General features: G+C 34.7%; 1 protein-coding gene across 1 annotated transcript; it reads left to right on the forward strand.

Moving 5' to 3' along the window:
• Positions 1 to 710: 710 nt before the first annotated feature.
• On the forward strand, positions 711 to 15,476 carry LOC130048325 (mannose-1-phosphate guanyltransferase beta-A-like). The gene is made up of 10 exons (XM_056144915.1): positions 711 to 766; positions 2,597 to 2,734; positions 2,955 to 3,035; positions 3,185 to 3,233; positions 4,351 to 4,493; positions 5,627 to 5,785; positions 6,836 to 6,914; positions 7,400 to 7,527; positions 8,045 to 8,227; positions 9,633 to 15,476. The coding sequence occupies exons 2-10, from the start codon at positions 2,606 to 2,608 to the stop codon at positions 9,762 to 9,764; spliced, it is 1,083 nt and encodes a 360-aa protein (XP_056000890.1). The 5' UTR covers positions 711 to 766; positions 2,597 to 2,605; the 3' UTR covers positions 9,765 to 15,476.
• The last annotated feature ends 7,235 nt before the right edge of the window (positions 15,477 to 22,711 follow it).

The following is a 22,711-nucleotide window of genomic DNA, read 5'->3' on the forward strand; positions in this document are numbered from 1 at the left end:
GACGCAAATTTTAAGGGTTTTTGGAAAAAATTAAGTTCTCCATATAAAGTAATTAAAGAAATCAAAAGATTTTGTCATTTATTTTTCCGGGAGTGGAAGAAATTATCACTTCTTTTATTGTTTTTCTAAACAAGATACCACGATTTACTTTAAATTTGGGGGGGGGGGGGGGCGCCACTGTAAAGATGCTGACATGTTTTTTCAAAGGGGAAAGGGGTGACAGCGGAAAGAAAGTTGACTTTACAAGGTATGGAAAAATAATTCTAACCAAACAATAAATATTAAAAATAATGATGATAATAACAAAATAACGGCAACAACAAACTGTGAAAGTGGTAGTTCTGCACACACGGAGGTGTTTTTTGTTGTCTTTATTCGAGAACAACCAAACTTTTAAAAAAAGCCTGTATTTGGCAGTGATTCTGTGGATGAATATTCCCTAGGTAGGCAAGGTCTTGAAGTCTCGAGTAAAAGTGGTTTTGATGGATCGATATACAGAAATGAATCCATTTAATCTATATGCTGTTTGACACATTATGGTTTATAATCGAAATAAAACGCAGGTGCCAGTGGACCCGATCCGACCCCCCCCCCCCCGATAACTTTCCAAAAACAAAAAAAATAGTTTTACAGAAATTAGAAGGTTTTTTCTAAGATCTGATATGAAAGAACTCCGATTTAACGTACGAAATTGTTTATGTACGATAGTCTAGACACACCACTTCCGGTTTGGGTTTTGACACGTTGTTGTGATTGTTTATCCTAGGTACGTTGTGTTTTTCTTTTCTTTTTGCCGATGCAGAACATTAATTTATAATATTACGAGTTTGGTGTATGCTTTAGATGTAAATATCATTAACCACACCGTATGCACAACTGTAAAGAAAGTTTTATCCATGATTGCGTCAGAAATTTTCGTGTCGTCCCTTGAATATAAGCCGGCCCCGCCTATGATGTTCTAAAATGCCATTTCCAACATCTTCAACTGACCGGTGTAACATATTTAAAAAATAAAAGCATATCGTTATTGTGGATTTTATTGTGCAAGGGGATCTCGATAAACGAGGCTTTCTGATTTCATACGTGTTACCGTTCTAGAACGTCTACACTAGTTGCTAAGAATAATGAAACCGGATTCATAGGACATTATCATTTTAGGGATAGAAAATTAATGTTACATATGACACATTGCACAATAGTCCGAAATGTCTAATGTTTTCCCAGCTGTGTTTACAAAACTGGGGTCAGTTTAGAAACCAACCTATAATTAAATATCAATATCATTTAAACAAAGCAGATATTGGACTAATCCTAATCTCTGCTGAGATTCAGCTTGGCTGAATATTTGGACTGACACCTTCACGGAATCTCAGAGCAGTCCTTCATAATTCATGTCTGAAAATTTACTTTTTAACTTTGGCCAGTTCTAGAAATTAATGTTCACTTAGGTAACACTGCTGCTCGCTTCAGATAAGTGATTTAACTGTGAAACAAACTCTATATCTTTATCAATTTTGCATTGCATAATTGCAGGACAACCTGCAGTGCACTGTGCAGGAGTGGTCAACGGCACCAATTGCAGGGTTCCAACTTTGACTAAATGCCTTAATAGGGGACAAGTGGGCCTCTGAATAAGAAATCATTTTAGCCCACATGAAATTTTTGTAGCCCACACATATGAAATTGAGTTGTTTATTACAAGGAAAAAAAAAACATGTCACATTGCAATTCATTTAAAAAAAATTAAAATATCAATATATATTCAAATTCTGTTTCCATTTTCCGTAATTGTTTCAAACACCCCCCCCCTCTCTCTCTATCTATCTCTCTCTCCTTAACCTAGCAAAAATATCAAAGTGGACTTGGTGATCTTCGTGGCATCTGACTTCAACACACACTTCTTCAGACTTTTTATGCGATTTCGAAAGTTAAGCTTTACAATGCTGTCAAGTTTATAACTCGGGCAAGCTGTCATAATGATTGAACCTTTCATGTCATGTTTTGTACACACATCACATGCCATCCCCTTTTTGCCGTTATCGAGCCATATTCTCCCCTTCTTTCCACTTTGGTAAAAACAAACACTTTCTTTTCGTTTGAAGTAACCCTTGCGTTGTTCAACATGTTCAACTTCTTCTGATTTATGATTTGGAAGATTTGATACCCCAGGACTATCTCGCAAAGTGGCAAACTCTCAACCAGAAATTGAACTTCGTTTATATTAGGACTCAGATTGGTCGGAAAGAAAAATGTTGATCGGACAATTACGGTCGCCAAGTAGGTGATGAGAACGGAACTTTGGGGTGCCCACAAGCAAAGTATAGTCGCCAATGTGAATTGGCGAGTGGTAATTTGGAACCCTGAATTGTAGTACGTATATAGAAGAGGAGAAAACCAGAAATCGAACCCGGTACCCCTGCATTACTAGTCAGGTGCTCTAACCGCATAGCTATCCAGGCCAATATCCAGGATTCATATAGCCACAACTACTACAGTTGTATTCTTAGGATCCTAAGCAGGGAGACAAAAGACAACTTTTATTAACTTTAGTTGACTGATTTTAACAGAAGTAAATACCTTGTTCATTGTTTTATAGGAAGCAATTATGAAGGCACTTATTCTAGTAGGAGGATATGGAACTAGACTGAGACCTTTGACCCTCAGTGTGGCCAAACCATTAGTGGAGTTTGGTAACAAACCTATGTTGCTTCACCAACTGGAGGCTTTGGTAGAGGTAAAGGACGTGATGTGTATTTTTAAAATTGAACACAATGATATTTGTCAGTTTTTTTAAAAAATGTATAATTCTTTCATATCACACAAAATGAAGAATTCCAGTGTATCAGTTAAAAATTACAAGTTTTCTTTTCCAATATTGAAATCCTAAATCTCAATGTAATCACACATGTTCAATGCTGTGCAACATGGATTTAAAATAGACCTGTGTTTTGTAGGCAGGGGTGAAACATATCATTCTGGCTGTGAGTTACAGGGCAGAACAGATGGAGAAAGAGTTGAAACATGTAGAAACCCAGGTACTGAATAGTTATTGATATGGTGGCAATAGTCTTGAAGTGGATGACAGATTGTTAATACTGTAATATTATAAATACAAAAGCAGTTTCAAGACTGGTACATGTACTATAGAGGGACTCCTTTATTCAATACTTATTTTTGTTTGTAGCTTGGAGTAAAGATCAGTATTTCTTTGGAGTCTGAACCTCTTGGAACAGGTGGGTATTTAGTAATCAATTAAATACATGGAATATATTCAACATTTTGTAGCTGGATATGGAATTTTATGTGAGAATGAAACACAATTTTGGAAATTTTCACGAGTGTGAAAGATGAATGAAAATATCCAAAAATCCTGTCTTACAAGTTCCATATCCAACTACAGAATGTTGAAATTTTGTTTATTGCATTTTCCACAGTTACTCATTACAGTGGATATACAAAAAATAGTCCCAGTGTTTCCACATTGAAAATATCACTTTCCTTTTTTTCACACAATTCCCCATTGTGACAGAATACATGAAACATTACCGTAGTGGAAATATCACTTTTATACAATGAATAAATTGTAGTATTTAATGACATGGAAAAAAATGTTATGTATAATGATTTTATGAAAGGCATTAGACATAGGAATTTAGTATCAACAATGAATTTGGTGACAGAAAGTAACTTTCTAGAAAGACACTTTCCCCCGCACCATGTACATGGTTTTGTTTCTGAAATTCTGTAACTCATACTAAATACACAAAAGTGTGTCAAAGCAGCACAGTGTTAGCAGAGTTTCTTCTTATTCTGACCTCCTTGTTACCAGCAGTAGATCTAGCTATATGTGAGGGGGAATGGTGGTCACCCACTCAGAAACATGTGTTTTCTCCAAGCACTCTGACTTCCTCCCAGACAAATAATCCCCTCATGCAAACATCTGAGTAAAACCAAAATGAAGACTGCATTGGAAATAAGTTCTTAAGTTTTCATGAATAGTCCTATTTACCATCAGAGAAGAATAAGAATTCATTTAAAACTTTATTCTGTGAAGAAGATCAGGCACAGCATTGAATGATTTCTAACTGTCTGTAGCAATGGAAACTTGAATAGAAGATCTTTCTTTTGTTGACCTCAACTCACTTTGGTAGACGATGCGGACCCCGAGGTGGGCATGAGTGTGTGTATTGTGTGAAACACCAAAATAAAATGATTCAGGGTCAATGTTGCGTTTATGAATCTACCTGTTCCCTTTACAGTTTTCTAGTTGATTTAGATATATCTACTATATTCACGTCTCATTTTGAGTCCTATAATAGATGATGAAATACTCCATCTTAATCCTTCTAGCGGGCCCGCTGGCATTGGCAAAAGACCTCCTGACTCAGGACCGTGAACCATTCTTCGTTCTTAATAGTGACATCATCTGTGACTTTCCATTTAAACAGATGGTTCAGTTCCATAAACACCATGGTCGACAGGGAACCATCGTGGTGAGATTTTATGAAATTGCTGTAGAAATGTGGGGTTTTTTTGGTGCTAATGTACAAGTAAATATCATTAGTTATTGAGCATGTTACTGTCCATTAGAAGAAATATATACATGTATGTGGTTGGTGAAGCCCATTGAGGAATAGGTGAACTTAATATTTTACTGTAAGTAGACAAGACAATAAAAGTTTTATTCATCACCAGAGACAAATATTTACACATTGTGACAACAACTAGGAGTAATTGATATCCACTTTTAGTATTAACAGACATGAATAAAGGCACACTAGTCTAATTGATGAAAAAGACAGATTTACACAGAAGACTGTACATGTTGTAACAAAACACAAAATAATAAAAGTTGTCATTCCGTTATGTAATATTTCACAGAAAAAATTGTGAACAATAAATGATTTAGGGGGAATGGAACAATAAATGATTTAGGGGGAATGCTGGATTTCCACTAAAAACAAATCAAATATTTCTGGAAATATTTTAGAATTTCTACTACACTATTCCTGATATAATGAAAAAAATGATGTCATATTACACTCATAACCTTAGATGTTTAAAGGATAAATACATATGGTGGCCTGACATCTATAAATTTCATATTTTGAATAAAAATTCAGGATTATAAACAAAAGACAATGTTTTGAAAGATTTTTAATTTTTTTGTATTATCTTCTAACAGAAAAATAATGATATCATTATTTACTCCTTTCTTCAAGCTATCAGATAATCAAACATTTCATATATAAAAGCTCTGAATTTCTCAATTTTTGTCGGACAGCAAAGATTTTTAGATTGACGTCCCATATTTGTAGATATGTTTTGTTTAACTTTTGTAGCATTTACATTCTACTTTACACCAGAATTTTGAATGTATTTTGTGTTGTTACGTTCTTGTAGCAAATATTCCTTATGTTATTATTTGTTATCAGTTCAAACAAATGCATAACATATCCCAAGAGCTCTAAATTCATTGCCGTTTGATTAATAAAATTTAGAAAATTACACAATTTATATTCTGGCAAACTGAACAGGATAAGTCAAAGTGATGACAAAAGAATATGAGTGTGAGGAGTTATCTCTCTTTGTTTCTGTACTCATTTTGGATATAATGATCTCCCAGGTAACAAAAGTAGAGGAGCCCTCTAAGTATGGTGTTGTGGTGTATGATGCAGAGAATGGGCGGATCCAAAGATTTGTGGAGAAACCACAGGAATATGTTTCAAACAAGATCAATGCAGGAATGTACATCCTCAGTCCCTCTGTCCTAGATAGAATACAGGTAAGACCAATATCTTATATAGAATACAGGTAACACCAATATCTTATACAGAATACAGCTAACACCATAACACCAATATCTTATACAGAATACAAGTAACACCAATATCTTATACAGAATACAAGTAACACCAATATCTTATATAGAATACAGGTAACACCAATATCTTATACAGAATACAGGTAACATCAATATCTTATACAGAATACAGGTAAGACCAATATCTTATACAGAATACAGGTATCACCAATATCTTATACAGAATACAGGTAACACCAATATCTTAAATTACAATGATATTAATGTCTTAGATAGAATTGGACCACATTTTCAAAACAGAAAAAATATTATGCATGTTTGTTTTTTAACTATAACATAATTTTACATGCATCCTGTAAATGAAATTATTTTTTCAATTAATTTCTTTTCTTTTACTTAAACCAAAACTTTTGAACATACGTGGGTTCATGTAGTCAATATTTAGATGTACTTCTGAATGTGACAATCGGTCAGATAATGTAACACCTTTCTAAACCTTAAAATGTGACAATCTGTCAGGTAATGTTACACCTTTTTAAACCTCTAAATGTGACAATCTGTCATGGTAATTTAACATCTTTCTAAACTTCTAAATGGAACAATCTGTCAGGTAATGTAACACTTTTCTAAACCTCTAAATGTGACAATCTGTCAGGGTAATTTAACACCTTTCTATACTTCTGAATATGACAATCTGTCAGTGTAATTTAACACCTTTCTAAACCTCGAAATGTGACAATCAGATTTCTAAACTTCTAAATGACACCTTTCTAAACTTTTTCCAAAGTGATTTTCTAATTGAAATGACCTACAGTGAGATTTCGAAATTTATAAAATCAAGTCATACATGTAGATAATATTTTCAATGTTTTTGCATTTGTTGAGAATATAAATTCATACTTTCTAACATAAAAACAATTTTCTTTACATAAGAAATGCATGCATTCTGATACACTACTATAAAATACTTATATGATATCCAATGTAAATTTTCTCTTGATCGTGTTTCAGCTAAAACCAACATCTATAGAAAAGGAAGTATTTCCATTTATGGCAGATGACAAGGATTTATATGCAATGGAATTACAAGGTAATTGTTCTGATTGTAAAGAAATTACATGATGATTGTGCTAATTTTAAAGATTGTGCTGATTTTAATGAATTGCAGAGAAATTATGTTGATATTAATGACAAACTGAGACTGGAATATCAGCCATTACCCACTGTTATTACACAGATTAAATAGTATCGATACCTTATGCCAAATACTGAATAAAGATATAGAATCATTCCAGGCTCTGTAAACCAATGACTCTCTGAATTTGACATCGGATGAAATATGTCACACATTATTAAATGCAGTCAATTGGAGCAGTCAGAGAGTGGGAATATTTACCTTTATGCACTTGTTTTCAGTAAGCATACATGGGAAAGATGCATTGTTGATCAAATTAATTGACATGTCAGATGTTGTGACATATTTAAACAAATTCAGTGAGACACAGATTCACAGCTTGACCACGTTAGTCCTGAATTGGTTCCATTTGACAAAGTCTTGATGATTTTCTCCACCAGGTTTTTGGATGGATGTTGGACAGCCCAAAGACTTCCTGACTGGGATGTGCATGTACCTTAGTTCATTACGTGAAAAGTCACCTGACTTATTACATGGTGAAGATGGCATTGTGGGAAATGTGTTAGTGGTACGTTACACAATGATAAACTTGCGTAAAGAAAAACTCCCTTGCAATGTACAAGTTACATCATCTCTCATTGTATACTATATACAGTGTACACATGACCAGGAAGTAAAAAAAAAAAAACGTCGTACAGTTATATCTACTTATTTGATGTAGGTAATGCAGGATAATACTCATTTTGTTTCTTTTAATGGATGAAGTACATTGACTTTGTTTAAGAATACTGTAAGTCGATCTGGTTAATATTTGTTTGAAGGCTTAATCTTTAGAAGTCATACAACTATACTGAATTTGTGAATATATTTTTGGCTTATTTGAATGCCTCTAATGTGCTGTAGCAAACTTTTAAGGCATGATGATAGATCCAGATAATGGAAAATTCTCTACTGCTTGATTGAACTAAGATTAATCATACTGCATGAAATTAAACCCCACTGAGAATTCTGTATCTAGAAGGGATCAAAGGAAATCATGATTATAGAAATTCTTACACATCATAATGTCTTGTGTTTCGTTACAGGATCCTAGTGCCAAAATAGGAAGAAATTGTAGGATAGGACCCAATGTGACAATCGGTCCTGACGCAGTGATTGAGGATGGGGCTTGTATAAAGCGTTGTACGATACTGAAGGGGGCGAGAGTCCGGTCACATTCCTGGCTGGAGTCTTGTATCATTGGCTGGAGGTGTGATGTAGGAAGATGGGTAAGTTTGATAAAACATGAATATAAATAATGAGAGATTGAACATCTGTCACAATATTGTAATATATATGCATATAATTTGATATTTGTTTTAAGAAAAACGTTTTTACTTTCATTCATTCTTTTGCTGAAAATTATCAATAGCTGTGTACATATTGAATGAATATTCATTATGAAATAATACAAAATTATAAAGTTTGTTAAGGTGGCCCTATGCACTGCATACTTCCTGCAGCCATCTTTGAATTTTTCTATTTTTTTTTTTACATTGATATTATTAACTGGTTTCATTTTATTAGAACATGTAGTAGATGTATGAAACAGAATGTTGATATTATCAGTATAGGAAGAATTATTATGTAATTTACCAGAGACATTATATACATGATATGTATATCTGTTCTCCAAGAACAGTGACTGGTGTGTTCATGTATTGGTTTCAGGTAAGGGTGTACTGTGTAGTCGTAGTGACATCTACATTCAAGGGTTAAAAACTGGCTTAGAGTCATGTCTAGGAGAGAGAGACACAGAGAGAGAGAGAGCGAGAGAGAGAGAGATACTTCTCTAGATCTTTGCTCTATATATAGCTCCTCAACAAATTGAATAATGATATAATACCCCTGGCTATAGAAGTACATTCACATCCATATACAAATGAGAAGCATAAAATTTATTCATTTTTATGCCCCCGAGATTGAAGATGGGGGGGGGGGGGGCATATTGTTTTTGTCCTGTCTGTCATTCTATCTGAATCTTTAACCTTGCTAATCACTTTTTAACAGTAAGCGATAGAGCTTTGATATTTCACATGAGTATTCCTTGTGACAAGAACTTTCCGTGGGTACCAACATTTTTGACCCCTTGACCTTGGAGTTTGACCTACTTTTTGAAAACTTTAAACTTGCAAATAACTTTTGAACAGTAAGTGATAGAGCTTTGATATTTAACATGAGTATTCCTTGTGACAAGACCTTTCCTTGAGTACCAATATTTTTAACCATGTGACCTTGACCTTGGAGTTTGACCTACTTTTTGAAAACTTTAACCTTGCTAATAACTTTTGACCAGTAAGTGATAGAGCTTTGATATTTCACATGAGTGTTCCATGTTATAAGACCTTTCCGTTGGTATTGAACCTTTTGACCTTGACATTTGACCTACTTTTATTTTTTTTTTTACATTGGTCATAACTTCTAAATGGTAAATATTAGAGCTTTCATATTGTACATGAGCATTTCTTTTGACAAGATCTTTCTATTGGTACCAAGATATTTGCCCTTGTGACCTTGGCCATCTTCGGAATTGGCCATTATCGGGGGCATTTGTGTTTCACAAACACATCTTGTTCCATCTGCAGATGGTTTTTGGTGAAATATCTTATATCACTGATGTTTTTAATTTTCTAGGTAAGAATGGAAAATGTTTCAGTATTAGGAGAAGATGTGACTGTCAAAGATGAACTGTACATCAATGGAGGCAGAATCCTTCCCCACAAGTCGATCAGTAATTCGGTTCCTGACCCTCAAATCATCATGTAGATCCACCAACCATCAAATCATCATGTAGATCCTCAGTATCAGGGTACTATCAGGATGTTGACCACTAAGTGTGCAATTATTGTATTACAGTCGTTCTGAGTTCATCTTCTAAAGCTGAAAATCCAGCGACGCGGTCGATCAGACTCTATTTATTAAACAGAAATTATAGAAACATATTAAGGAAAACTGCTGGCATGATACTTCATATATGACTTTTCTGTCGCTTTGAAAGCTTGTTGGTTACGTGGGGATTATTTTGTCTGGTGTGTATCCCTCCATCTGTCGAGGTTGTGTCACTCATTTACTTACAGGCGACACACATGTTCCTCGGTAGTCTGGTGATGAGTGTGTACTGTGGGTGTAGAAATATACGCATGATGTGAATTACACAGCTACGATAGGTTACATATTGAATTTCAACAACTTATAGGAGATATATACATGTGATATTTAAGATTAAATTTCTTTTTTTGTTTGTAAATACATGAGAGCATGAACTGTGCTGCTTTATGCCAGAAGTGCTAACACACATCATGAAAAGTAGGCTGTCATTAAGCATTGCTGTTCATACTCTCATGTACATGTATTTTCAAACAATGAAATTAAGTTACATTTTACTTTCATTTCGAAATTCCCAGTTATTCAAATAGTTGTGCTATATTTATCCAAATTCATACACACATTGTTCACATTTAGGAGTAAATGGCCATCATTATGTTCCCCAAACAAAGTTTGGGAACATATTGTTTTTACTCTGTTTCTTATTATTATTATTATTATTATTATTATTATTAAGGTCTTCCGTTTCCAACGGAAGACCTAGTGATTCTACTGTTTATTATTATTATTTTTTTTTTCCCTTTCGTCTCCGAGACCGTTGGATGGATTTTTCTGAAACTTTCACAGGTTATAGAGAACGATGGTACCTCGAGGCATTTTTTTCAGTTTTTCAAAATTCACTTCCGGTCGCAAGATATGTCCAATTTTCGTCTTTTTACAAGATATTTTGTCCAGCGTTTTTCTCAGAAACGGTAAAAGATAGAGTCACCAAATTTTCAGAGTTAATAGATGTCACTTTGTAGGCGTGCAGTAGGGGGTTAAGAATGTCGGCGGCCACTTCCGGTCGTCACCGGAAGTGATTAAAGGAAACATGAATTTCAAACTTTTTTCTTACAAAGTGAAACCTATTTCGGTTTACTATATATCGTTCTAATTCTCAAAAAATGTTGACCCCACCGGAAGTTGAATCTTCAACTTCCGGTTTTATCAAAGAAAGCTTATTCATTCTCTCATTTTTCAGTGCCATAAATCTCGGTCATGAAACTAGTTAATGACTTGAGTTTTAAATATATAATAGTCACTATAAATGTCTAGAGTAACGTCAAATATTTTTGTAAAATTTACTTCCGGTCGGCAAATACGGCTTATTAGCTGTTTTCGTTGTCCAGCGTTTTTCTCAGAAACGGTAAAACATAGAGTCACCAAATTTTCAGAGTTAATAGATCTCACTTTGTAGACGTGCAGTACGGGGTTAAGAATGTCGGCCGTCACTTCCGGTCGTCACCGGAAGTGATTAAATGAATCATATATTTCAAACTTTTTTCTTTCAAACTGAAACCTATATCGGTTTACTAGGTCTGGTTCTAATTCTCAAAAAAATGTTGACCCCACCGGAAGTTGAAACTCCAACTTCCGGTTATATCAAAGAAAGACTATTCATTCTCTCATTTTTAAGTGCCATAAATCTCGGTCCTAAAACAAGTTAATGATTTGAATTTTACATATGTTATAGACACTATAAATGTCTAGAGTAAATTTAAATATTTTTGAAAAAATTCACTTCCGGTCGTGAGATATAGGGTGGACATATTCAAACCTTGTTTTTTCAGTTTCTCAATAATGAATATAGATAGACGCTTGAAACTTGTAGAGTTGATCAACTAACATTAGTCCATTGTAGACATACATTCAATTTTTTTGTCCGTCACTTCCGGTCTATACCGGAAGTATTTGAAAAAATTGTCGATTTTCTGATTTCTTCGAGTGATTTCTCAGAGATGGCTGAAATTTTCAGGAATAATGTCTTATGAAATGACCTTGCTATAATTCTTTTTGTTTTTACAACATTCACTTCCGGTCGGAAAATATGGCCGATTTTCTGTTTCTCAAAAGGAATTTTGTCCAGCATTTTTCTTGGAAAAAGTAAAATATAGGTTCATCAAACATTCAGGGATGATCAATCTCCGTTTGTAGGCGTGCAGTAGTGGGTTGAACATGTTGACCGTCACTTCCTGTCGTCACCGGAAGTGATGGAAAGAATCGCAAATTTCAAACTTTTTCCTTTAAATTGAAACCTATACTAGTTTATTAACTCTCTTTCAAAGTGTCAAAAGAATATTGACTCTGTCGGTAGTCAAAACGACTACTTCCGGTTTCTTGATAAAATACCTTTTTAATTTTCGTCTCTTTTTCCCCATAAATCTCGCTTATATTTGAAGTCTTTCATATGATTTTCACATGTCTTAATAAAAGTATCAACTTCCAAAGTTTTGATAATTTTGTTTTTCAAAATTGACTTCCGGTCGGTAGTAACCTACTACTTTTTCTTTCTAAGGTTTACTTCTTTTTTTGAGAACTCTTTCAGATAGAGACGCGAAATTTTCAGGGAATATAGACAGTAAAGAGTCGCTGTCATTTATAGGAAAATGCATCTGAATAGTACTTCCGGTCGTCACCGGAAGTTACGAGAAAGTAAAAAATTCGATAATACATTTCTCATTCATTGTTAAGGCACATTTTCTGATATATTTAAATGGTTTTTGTAGGAACAGAAAGTTCTTTACCGGAAGTGGTCTAACGGAAGACCTACTCATTACTAGTAATGAGTGTCTAGTTATTATTCTTTTTCTCCGGTACTTTTTTGTCCGGTAGTGTTCTCAGAAACTACAAAAGGGATCGATATGAAACTTTCCAGGATGATAGTATAGCGTTTGTAGATGTGCATAGTGATAGTCATTTTGTTTGCACGTGCATGCACGCGCGCGCACGTGCATTGCAATTTTGGTACAAAAAATGGAAAATCAGAATATTGAAGGAAGCGATATAAAACCTAAATAGGATGATAGTATATCATTTGTACATATGAAAAATAATAGTTATTTTGCCAGCACGCGCACGCATGCGCGTGCACGCGCATTACAAAATTTGTACGCTAACTTTGGAATCAGTCTAACTTTTTTATTGTTCATTGAAATGGCTTGAAATTCATATCATAGGTAGATATTGAGACCCTTAACTGATTTACATGGTCAAAATTACCAATTTGCACGCGCATGCACGTGCGCTTCATTTTGATTGGATAATGCTAAAACGTCTGTAACTATCTTATTTATGAAGCGAATGAGATGATATTCACAGCATACGTAGACAATATGTGTATCTATATGTTGGTGTAACAAAAAATGCCAACGCACACACGCATGCGCGTGCAACGTTTTTTAAATATTCAATTTTTAAAGGACGATAACGTTTTTGTTTTTCATCAAATTCTATTCATATTAGGGGTTTAGATGTATCTTGGTACTCCTTACAAATTGCTGTGGTTAGAATTACTGCTCAGCACGTGCATGCACGTGTGCTGATTTCTGATTGGACGATTTTAAAATCGCTTTAACTTCCTTATATTTGGTGGAAACGTTATGAAATTCATACTGTGGGTATATGATACAAATGCCTGTTGAACGACATCAACAAAAATTCGGAATCATACACGCGTGCGCGTGTATGCACGTGCAACGCTTTCTTTCATTTCTTGGTACTGAAATGACCATATTGAACGTACTACATGTAATTAAAGGCTAAAATAAAATGATTTTTTCCTATAGATTCACAAGGACATCACTTTTTAATTGGGGGAGGTTTGGGGAACATCTGTAACGGTCCCCGTTACAATTAGAACTAGTTTCAATTGATAAAGACAGAAGGTGAAAACATTAGAAATGTAAATATCAAAGTGTAATCACCACGATATGTATAGGACTACATCTACAGTACGGCGATACAGAAAAGTAGATAAGTTATTTAATGTTTCCATGAGGAGGACAGTGGGGAACCAAAACAAGACTCCTCATTATAATTCATTTTCTTTTTGCTCAAAGCAAGATAGGTCATACGCGAGGCAGAGTGTGATATTCACGCCTTCCCGTACTCCACGCCTTCAGTAATCCTATAGATATTAGTCCCACGTCTAGTTCTCCATGACTATGCAAATACAATGTGTATATACATGTAGTATTGTAGGCTTTTGAAATGATATTGGTCAATTCTGATATATTTTGTATACAAACAACATGTTTTGTTACAGTGTTTTGATGTTTGTGTTTTTATGAATATACATTGTACGTCGTAATTGCAGTATTTGGGTCATTAATGCCGGAATGCATTGCAGAGGAATCGGTTTTACAGGAAAACTTTATTATTCTTCACAATAGGTCTAATCAAAAGAACTAAGTTTACGGTTTTAAAACCAATCAAAAGAAATGTTTTATGACTGTTTTACGCATGAATTTCTATATTTTGAATTTTTTTTAAAAGTGTGAATTTTGAAGTGCACAAGGTAGTCTAGATCTATAAATGTCATGTGACATCACATTCAGATAAAGCAGACATGATTGATGGATTGTACATGTACATTCTCATCACCACTCGTAAACAGAATGTTAGTAGAAGTACTGAATATCTATTACCCAGTAAGAATGTTGTACAGCGAGAGGACAGTCATAATCTTCTAACACACTAACACATTATTTATTTCCTCTTTCCTCACCTGAAACATTTATACCTGTGACAATTGTGCATGATACTATATAATATATATATATATATATATATATATATATATATATATATGTATGTATATATATATATATATATATATATATATATATGTATATGTGTGTATATACATGTATATATATATATATATATATATAATAACCCAGTGAAGTGTGGAATGAAGCTGAGGTTGAAAAATATTTGCATTAGCAATTTTCTTTTTGAGTTTTTCTTGTTGCTTATAGAAAATATGAATATACGTTTCTAAAAATTTGAAAGTTTGATACACATACATGCGATAATGTATGGGTACAATTATCCACTACTTCACAAAGGGAAGACTGCAGGTAGTATGATCAAGATATGATTAACTTGTTAAATGACATGTTTCAGTGCATGTACTAGGTATGCTGTAATTGTTGGGGTTAAACGCTGGAGCACTAGAACTTAGATCTGCTTTACTAAATATCCCCCCCCCCTCTCTCTCTGCATGTCTACCTGCATATATCCAGCTATTGTTATTAGGGAATGATAAATGTATATGTATATAGTGGGACATTTTGTAATCAGTACATTCCATCTGTCCATTTCTTTTGTATACTGTGTACGTATTTATTAATTAACCTGTGCAAATAATCCGAGGAAGAAAATGGACCGGATGTGAGAGGAAATCGTGTCATTAAGAGCGCACGTTTGTATTACTCATGTATTGTGATGTTTGGGTGTTTAACATATTGTCACACATTACAACATGTATATTTGTGTGTATATGGATTTTTATGATTATATGTAGATACGTTTTTCAATGCTTTAACATTTGTGTGCTTTATCTTAAATATTATTTTGTTGGATACACTGCCAATAAAAGTTGGAGAAAAATTTTAATTTAATTATTCTAAAAATAACTTAATATTGTTAACAGTGGAAAACAAAATTGATTAACTCAGCCCAAATATATACACTATGTAAGAATCTAAATCTATAGAATTTCAAGGGTGTGATTTTTCCTCTTTTTAGAGGAAATCCTCTGATTGGCTCAATTTTCGAAAGAAATGATGAAACACTCTGGGTTTGATCTAAACTGATATTTTTCCAGGCAGGGTGAGGTGCTTCCTCCCTTTTTCACCAGTTTTCCTCTGATTTCTGAAAAATTCAGTCGCAGTTGGCAAACCCCCAATTTTTTACGTCTGTAGATAATTTATGCATGATTTTATTCTTTGTTCAGAAAAATATTTTTGAGGCTGATTAGGGTAGAACACCTTAATCGGTGATAGATCTCAGAACCGGAAGTTACGACATGAAATACAATGTACCTCTCCAATACATAGACGGATGATATCGACTAAAATTTTGTTTTGATAGATTTCGAAAAATGGCGTACACAATTCCAAGTTTGAAGTTTAGTGAAAATGATAGAAAAATCACAAGATCGTCCACTGAGTTGCAAACTTGTCACGAAATTAAAGAAATCTAGGCGTGCAACACGATTGATTGATTGAATATTGTTTAACGTCCCTCTTGAGAATATTTCACCCATATGGAGATCGACGTAAAGAGCTGCAAAATTTAGGCCTATACTCGGTGCTTATGGCCATTGAGCAGGGAGGGATCTTTATCGTGCCACACCTGCTGTGACACGGGACCTCGGTTTTTGCGTTCTCATCCGAAGGATCGCCCCATTTAGTCGCCTCTTACGAGAAGCAAAGGGGTACTGAGGACCTATTCTAACCCGGATCCCCACGGGATCGAGTCCTATTCGAGAAGTTGCAACATCATGTGGGCCTATAGCAGAAGTAAATCACTGTTGTTGGATTGATTTCATAGTGGAAGGAATGTGCATACTTTATCGAAAGATAACCAATGTCCTCTCAACTATTGCAAGGAATGGCTCGTCATAAACTTTGCTGGAATGGAAGGATTGGTCCCCCCCCCCCCCCCCCCCCTCCCGGTTAATCTGGTTATAATAGGGAGAATCCCACTATATAGCCAACTACCAAAGTCAGTTTTTCGAGGGTTGGGTGACTATATCCAGTTTTCCGGGGTTGGATGGGTGGGGTAAAACTACATTGTACTTTCAATTGCCACTTTTCCGGGAGAATATTTTAACACCTTAAAATAATTTGAAAGTTAATTTGTTTTCACGTTTTCCTTTTCAGGACCTTAACATTTTTAGTTTTTGTGCTATTTAATGCAAAAATAAATAAACATTCCCTTTTTTACAAAAAAAAAAGTTTTGAAAATTAAAAATGATATCATTAGGCGCTTCTGTACAGCGGAGAATTCGCATGATAAAGGCAAACACTTACAAATTATTTGTCGGATTCCTCATTATTGATATTCAAATCATGCATTTGTCCATTATAATGAAGAACTAAATGGAAATCATTATAAAGCTTTAAAATCAGGAATGGTGTTTTTCAATATGCAACCACCTGCGTGACAAAAAGCCACATTTCTCGTCATGTTTACTATTTAAAGTGGGGTATCTTTTTTTTTAATTCTGCACAAATATAAATACTTTCAAAATCACAACAACAAAACAAATCCGCCGTGTTTTATGTGGTCCATTAAAGCCCTCAAATAAGCGACTTGTTCGAGGCAAGTCGCCGTGATATTTTTTTAATGGCCAACAACTGATGGAAGATTAGAAACATTGATAACGCCATGGGCCAGTCACGATTTCATGTGAGGGCAAAGATACCTACGCATTTAACAACTGAAAGGAGACGAGTTATTTTCATTATATATACACGTCTTTCAATCAATGCTGTGTGGCCAATGGTCACCCCCAACAAAACGTGTTTTTACATGTAAGATCATTGTCAATAAGCATGATACAGTGTATGTACATATCCATATATATGTAAAATGAGTCGAATTTAAAGTTTTAAGGAAAATTAGCAATTCGGATCAAAATGGACCGTACTTGTAAAATTTTGCAGAGACATGCCAATCGGAACTCCTCGAATGTCTCGCGCACTCGACATAGATCTATGTTGAGTGCGCGAGACATTCGAGGAGTTCCGATTGAGAGACATGTGCGTAAAAACTTGCAATTTTGACATCCATCATGTGCGCGCGCAATTCTGTTACGGTAGACCTTAAATTCTCACTGATTACAAAGTGTATTTCAAAGGAATTGTTTTGTTTTTTTAAATTGATTATACTAATTTTAATGGTAGAGCCTGTCTTGGTACAAAACAAATTTCTATAGAGTATGGACAACAGTTATGTGGTAAAATTATATTTATATAATTAATGAAATCTCGTATGCATACACATTTATCTCACTTTTATAATCCTATCCAACCGGTCGCGGTAGCTCAATGGTAGAGCGCTCGCTTTTTTAACCGGGAGGTCATGAGATCGAGCCCCGCTCCCATGGCTGTGTCAAACTAACTAGTGATTGCTCCTTCGCCAAACGCTCAGCATTTAGAAGTGAGAATCACAAGTCTTTCGGATATGACCTTAAAACGGAGGTTTCGTGTCGGGCGCTGGCACGATAAAGAACCCTCACTGCTATAGCCTGAGCCCTCACTGCTATAGCCCTGAGCGCTAAGCATAGGGCTTTCTTTGTCTTTCTGTGTCTCTCTCATCACAAACGGTTATAGATAGATATTAATATTCACATTTCCAATGTTATTTTACATCTTGTAATAGATTTCCTCATGAATGGGGATCCGAGTTAGAATAGGTCCTCAGTACTCCTTGCTTGTCGTAAGAGGCGACTAAATGGGGCGGTCCATCGGATGAGACCACAAAAACCGAGGTCCCGTGTCACAGCAGGTGTGGCACGATAAAGATCCCTCCCTGCTCAATGGCCGTCAGCGCCGAGCATAGGCCTAAATTTTGCAGCCCTTCACCGGCAATGGTGACGTCTCCATATGAGTGAAATATTCTCGAGAATTGTTAAACAATACACAATCAATCATCAATCAATCCTCATGAATGTGATTGATTGATTGTTGAGAATATTTCACTCATATGGAGGTGCCGGTGAAGGGCTGCAAAATTTAGGCCTATGCTCGGTGCTTATGTCCATTGAACAGAGAGGGATCTTTATCGTGCCACACCTGCTGTGACACGGGACCTCGGTTTTTGCGTTCTCATCCGAAGAACCGCCCCATTTAGTCGCCTCTTACGATAAGCAAGGGGCACTGAGGAACTATTCTAACCCGGATCCCCACGGGATTCATGAATGTGATACAGTTGTAAATAATACACATACGAATCTTGATGAATATAGTACGTCTATTTTAACGATCGACTGGGAATTATGTCAGAAGTAAAGGTAGAATATAGACATAAGAAACGAATTTCATTTTTGAAATTACATTTATAAGGGTTTAAACTGCGACGCTTAACACCAGCATACTTTTCACGAAGAGCGCTTTATTTTCCAAACTAAAATTTATTTCTTAAATATGCAAATTTATGTGAAAATCTATGAATTTTGATCAAATAATCCAATCAGTGTACCACTGTACGTGATCTTGAACAATATTGATGTCAGGGATCACCATGACAGGCGGTACCAACTCAGGTAATACCATAAGTCAGATTATATCACGTGTTCTTAATGCCAAAAACCGTATCCCGAGTGTTGTCGTAATGTCAATATTTTGATAAACAATATTTATCTTTCACATGTATATGTAGTTACTGAACCCAATCTAAATTAAATCATATGTTCGGATTCCCTTTACTCTGTACTTCAGTGGTGACGTATACATGTAGGGAAGGGAACTCGAACAGATTATTTGGAAAAAATTGGTACTGAGTGACCTAATCAAAGCCTTATGACCTGTTAGTTTTCTTCCAAAACAAAGAGAATTATTCAAATTCTGCTAAATTACTTTAAAAAGTACATGTAATCAAATTCCTAATATAGTGATGCACCACCTTCAATACGTTTGTTGATGATGTTAATAAAAACAGCGTTCCATTTTGATTTAGATAGTAAATCAGAAGTGAAGGAGAAAATGCGCCACTCGAGTGTGTTGATGGAGAAATGCGCATCTGGTGCATCAAAACTGGTACCGTATAAGTTTTACATTATGACCCCTGGGTCGAGGCCTCTGCTGGTGGACTGTTAGTCCCCGAGGGTCTCTACAGCCCAGTAGCTTAGTACTTCGTTACTAGCTTGAAAATACGGATGTATATTTAATTGCTGTTACAAAATTTAGAAATTCATTTCAAAATTAAGGATTATCTCCCTCATGCATAGCTCTTATCCTTGGACAAATTTGGCTCCACTTTTTTGGCACGCTGTTTTTGGCTATATTTAGCTCTAAAACTTCATAGTTATTTCGGATTTCAAAGATTTTGGTTGAGCATCACTGAAGAGACATTATTTGTCGAAATGCGCATCTGGTGCATCAAAATTGGTACGGTATAAGTTTTACATAAAGCACCAGATAAAACCGTTTAAACACAATGTTTCCACTTCCGTGTCATCTGGAATGGTTACATGACTGTTTTTGGAATGGTCGAGCGACAGTAAAGCACCAAATTAACTTGCACGCAAATTATTGAAGATATCATTATTTATTTAAAGATATCATTAATTTTAGATTATTGCACGCAATAATTCAATTGATTCACACATCAAATCAATTGTTGCTCTCATAAAATAAATTGATACGCGCATCAATTGAGTTATTGCGAGCAATAATTAATTTGATTAGCGCATCAATTGAATTATTGCAAGTGATAATTGAACTGACGCGCATCAAAAATATTGTGCACAATAATTGAATTAATGCGGTCATAAAATTAATTATTGCTCTCATCAATTGCATTAATGTGCGCATGAATCAGTTATTGCTCTAATCAATTAAATTGATGCTCGCATCAACGTCGTGGAATTATTGCTCGCATAAAGAGATCAACAATTCAATTAAGGTAATTATTCCTTTCTTCAGTTGAATTAGAGCGCGCATCAATTCAGAATGAAAAGTTATCATTAATTCAATTAATGCGCACAATAATTTAGATTTGAAGATATCAGTAATCATTTGAAGAGATCTTTTTGCTGAGAACAGTGTTTTATGAAGTATAGTTAAAATTTGTTGAAATGCCAGACGATGCATATGGAGCACCAAATTAACATAAGCTTAAATAATTAAAGATTTCTTTAATCATTTGAAGACATCATCAATTTGATTATTGCGCACAATAAATGAATTGATGCGCCCATCAAATCAATTATTGCTTTCATCAATAGAATTGATGCATGCATTAATTGAATTGATGAGAGCAATAATTGATTCGTCAATGCAATTATTGCTCTCATCAATTCAATTGATGCTCTCATCAATGTGGCGGAATTATTATTCGCAAAATTTGATTTGGGGCTCGGTATAAATAAATTGATGATCTCTTCAACTCAAATGAAGATATTTTTAATTATTTACAATGCTCTTGTAAAAAGAATTAATGCGCGCATCATTTTTTTTAAAGTGGATATGTTGAATTGAAGATATCTCTATTCATATAGTTGCTCTCTCTAAAAGAATTATTGCGAGCATTAATTGAATTAATGAAATAATTAATTCAATTGAAGACCGCTATAATTCAATTATTGCGCGCATTAATTGAATTGATGTGTGGAAAGGATGGAGAACGCGTCAGATTAAAGAAAGCCGCGTAATCGCGAGTTTATCTATTTGAATGATTATTATTTAACGGAACTGGAATAATTTATTATATAAATTATGTAACTAAAATACTTGTGGGGATATTAATTCACATCTAGACGTTATTGTGTAAGTATGGAAATGAACCGGGATTCGAATTAACTGGCTACCTAACCTGGCTACGTCAACGAACGAAATCATTAAAAGCTGTGAGTTTTCGAGTTGTATGGAGCTTTAATAAATATTACATGTTTGGACACAAGTATAGTAGGAAAATAAATTAGGATTGTTTTGATATGACATTTATGAAACGGCGATGCAAGAATATAAATAGCGATATATGGCCTCAATCGTGCGCGTCTTTTTGTGCGCCGTAAAACGAAGGTTTTTATAAGGGGTGGATCTGTAGCTCTCTGATGTGTCCCAATATTTTTTCAGAGAGCTACAGTTCTGTAGCTAGGATTTGTCACGAAAATGCGATTTTGCCTGATTTTTACGAGGAACGATAATAAAGTATGGGTTTTTGGTCATTATTTGGGGATAAATTGCAGGAAAATTAAAATTTGCAGGCAAATATTTACAGTGCTGAGGAGCATTATCTCCCCTAAAAAATGACGACAAAACATTTCGTTTTTTATATTTATATCAACACCAACGGGACTAACAGACTTTAAGGAACGGATACAAGTTCTAAATCAATAGAACAGCAAAACCATGTATTCACATGATATTTGATCGACCGAATTTTGTTTCATTGGAGAAACAAAATTAAGAAACTTTATAGTTACATTGCAGTTTTTATTTATATTGACAAATACATATTTTGATTTAAATATAATTGACACGTGTTGTTTTCAATTTTGGAAGTCTACATGTCGTGGTTTGACGTCGAGCCCAGTACTGCCAACTGCATGCTTTACCCGGAATTGACACTTTACAACTGGGTTAATATGGGGGATTACTGAATGTAAATATATGATAATGAACCTCTTTTGCGGATGGATGATGATAAGTTTTAAAATTTGAGAAATGTCGCTGCCGAAGATGGCAATTTTGCGGAAAGAAACTCTATTAATTATAAAACAAAAACAGGTATAATTTTGATATTTTTTGTTGAAATGTACAATGCATATAAAAAAAAATCGAATTGTTGTTCCATCTTAGGACGGTCATGCCAGCGAGAGGTATTCGTTTTATATTCCTCAGGAGACAGTGCGTTATCGTTCTTTAATTTGTTTCATATGAAGGAATGTTCAACAATTTAACCCACCCCACCTCGATAAATACAAAGATTTCTGTCGATGACTGTGTGAAACAATACCAGCTCCTTCTAGTTCAGGAGACTGTAATTTAAACCCTCATAATAATATACCCCCTCCGTGAATGTCTGATTATTTGTTTATGCGTGCGTTTTTTGTTTGGAATTGAAAGGCTTTAAGATTTGTCATTAACATTAATCTTGATAAAACCCAACAT

The sequence above is a fragment of the Ostrea edulis genome, chromosome 7, assembly GCF_947568905.1.
Source record: "Ostrea edulis chromosome 7, xbOstEdul1.1, whole genome shotgun sequence".
Lineage (NCBI taxonomy): Eukaryota > Metazoa > Mollusca > Bivalvia > Ostreida > Ostreidae > Ostrea > Ostrea edulis.

Bases quoted from the DNA above. Each gene is read 5' to 3' on its own strand.
- LOC130048325 (XM_056144915.1), top strand. From the start codon at position 2,606: ATGAAGGCACTTATTCTAGTAGGAGGATATGGAACTAGACTGAGACCT. The intron at 4,494-5,626 runs GTGAGATTTTAT...ATGATCTCCCAG, and splicing joins GTCGACAGGGAACCATCGTG to GTAACAAAAGTAGAGGAGCC. The intron at 6,915-7,399 runs GTAATTGTTCTG...TTTCTCCACCAG, and splicing joins ATATGCAATGGAATTACAAG to GTTTTTGGATGGATGTTGGA.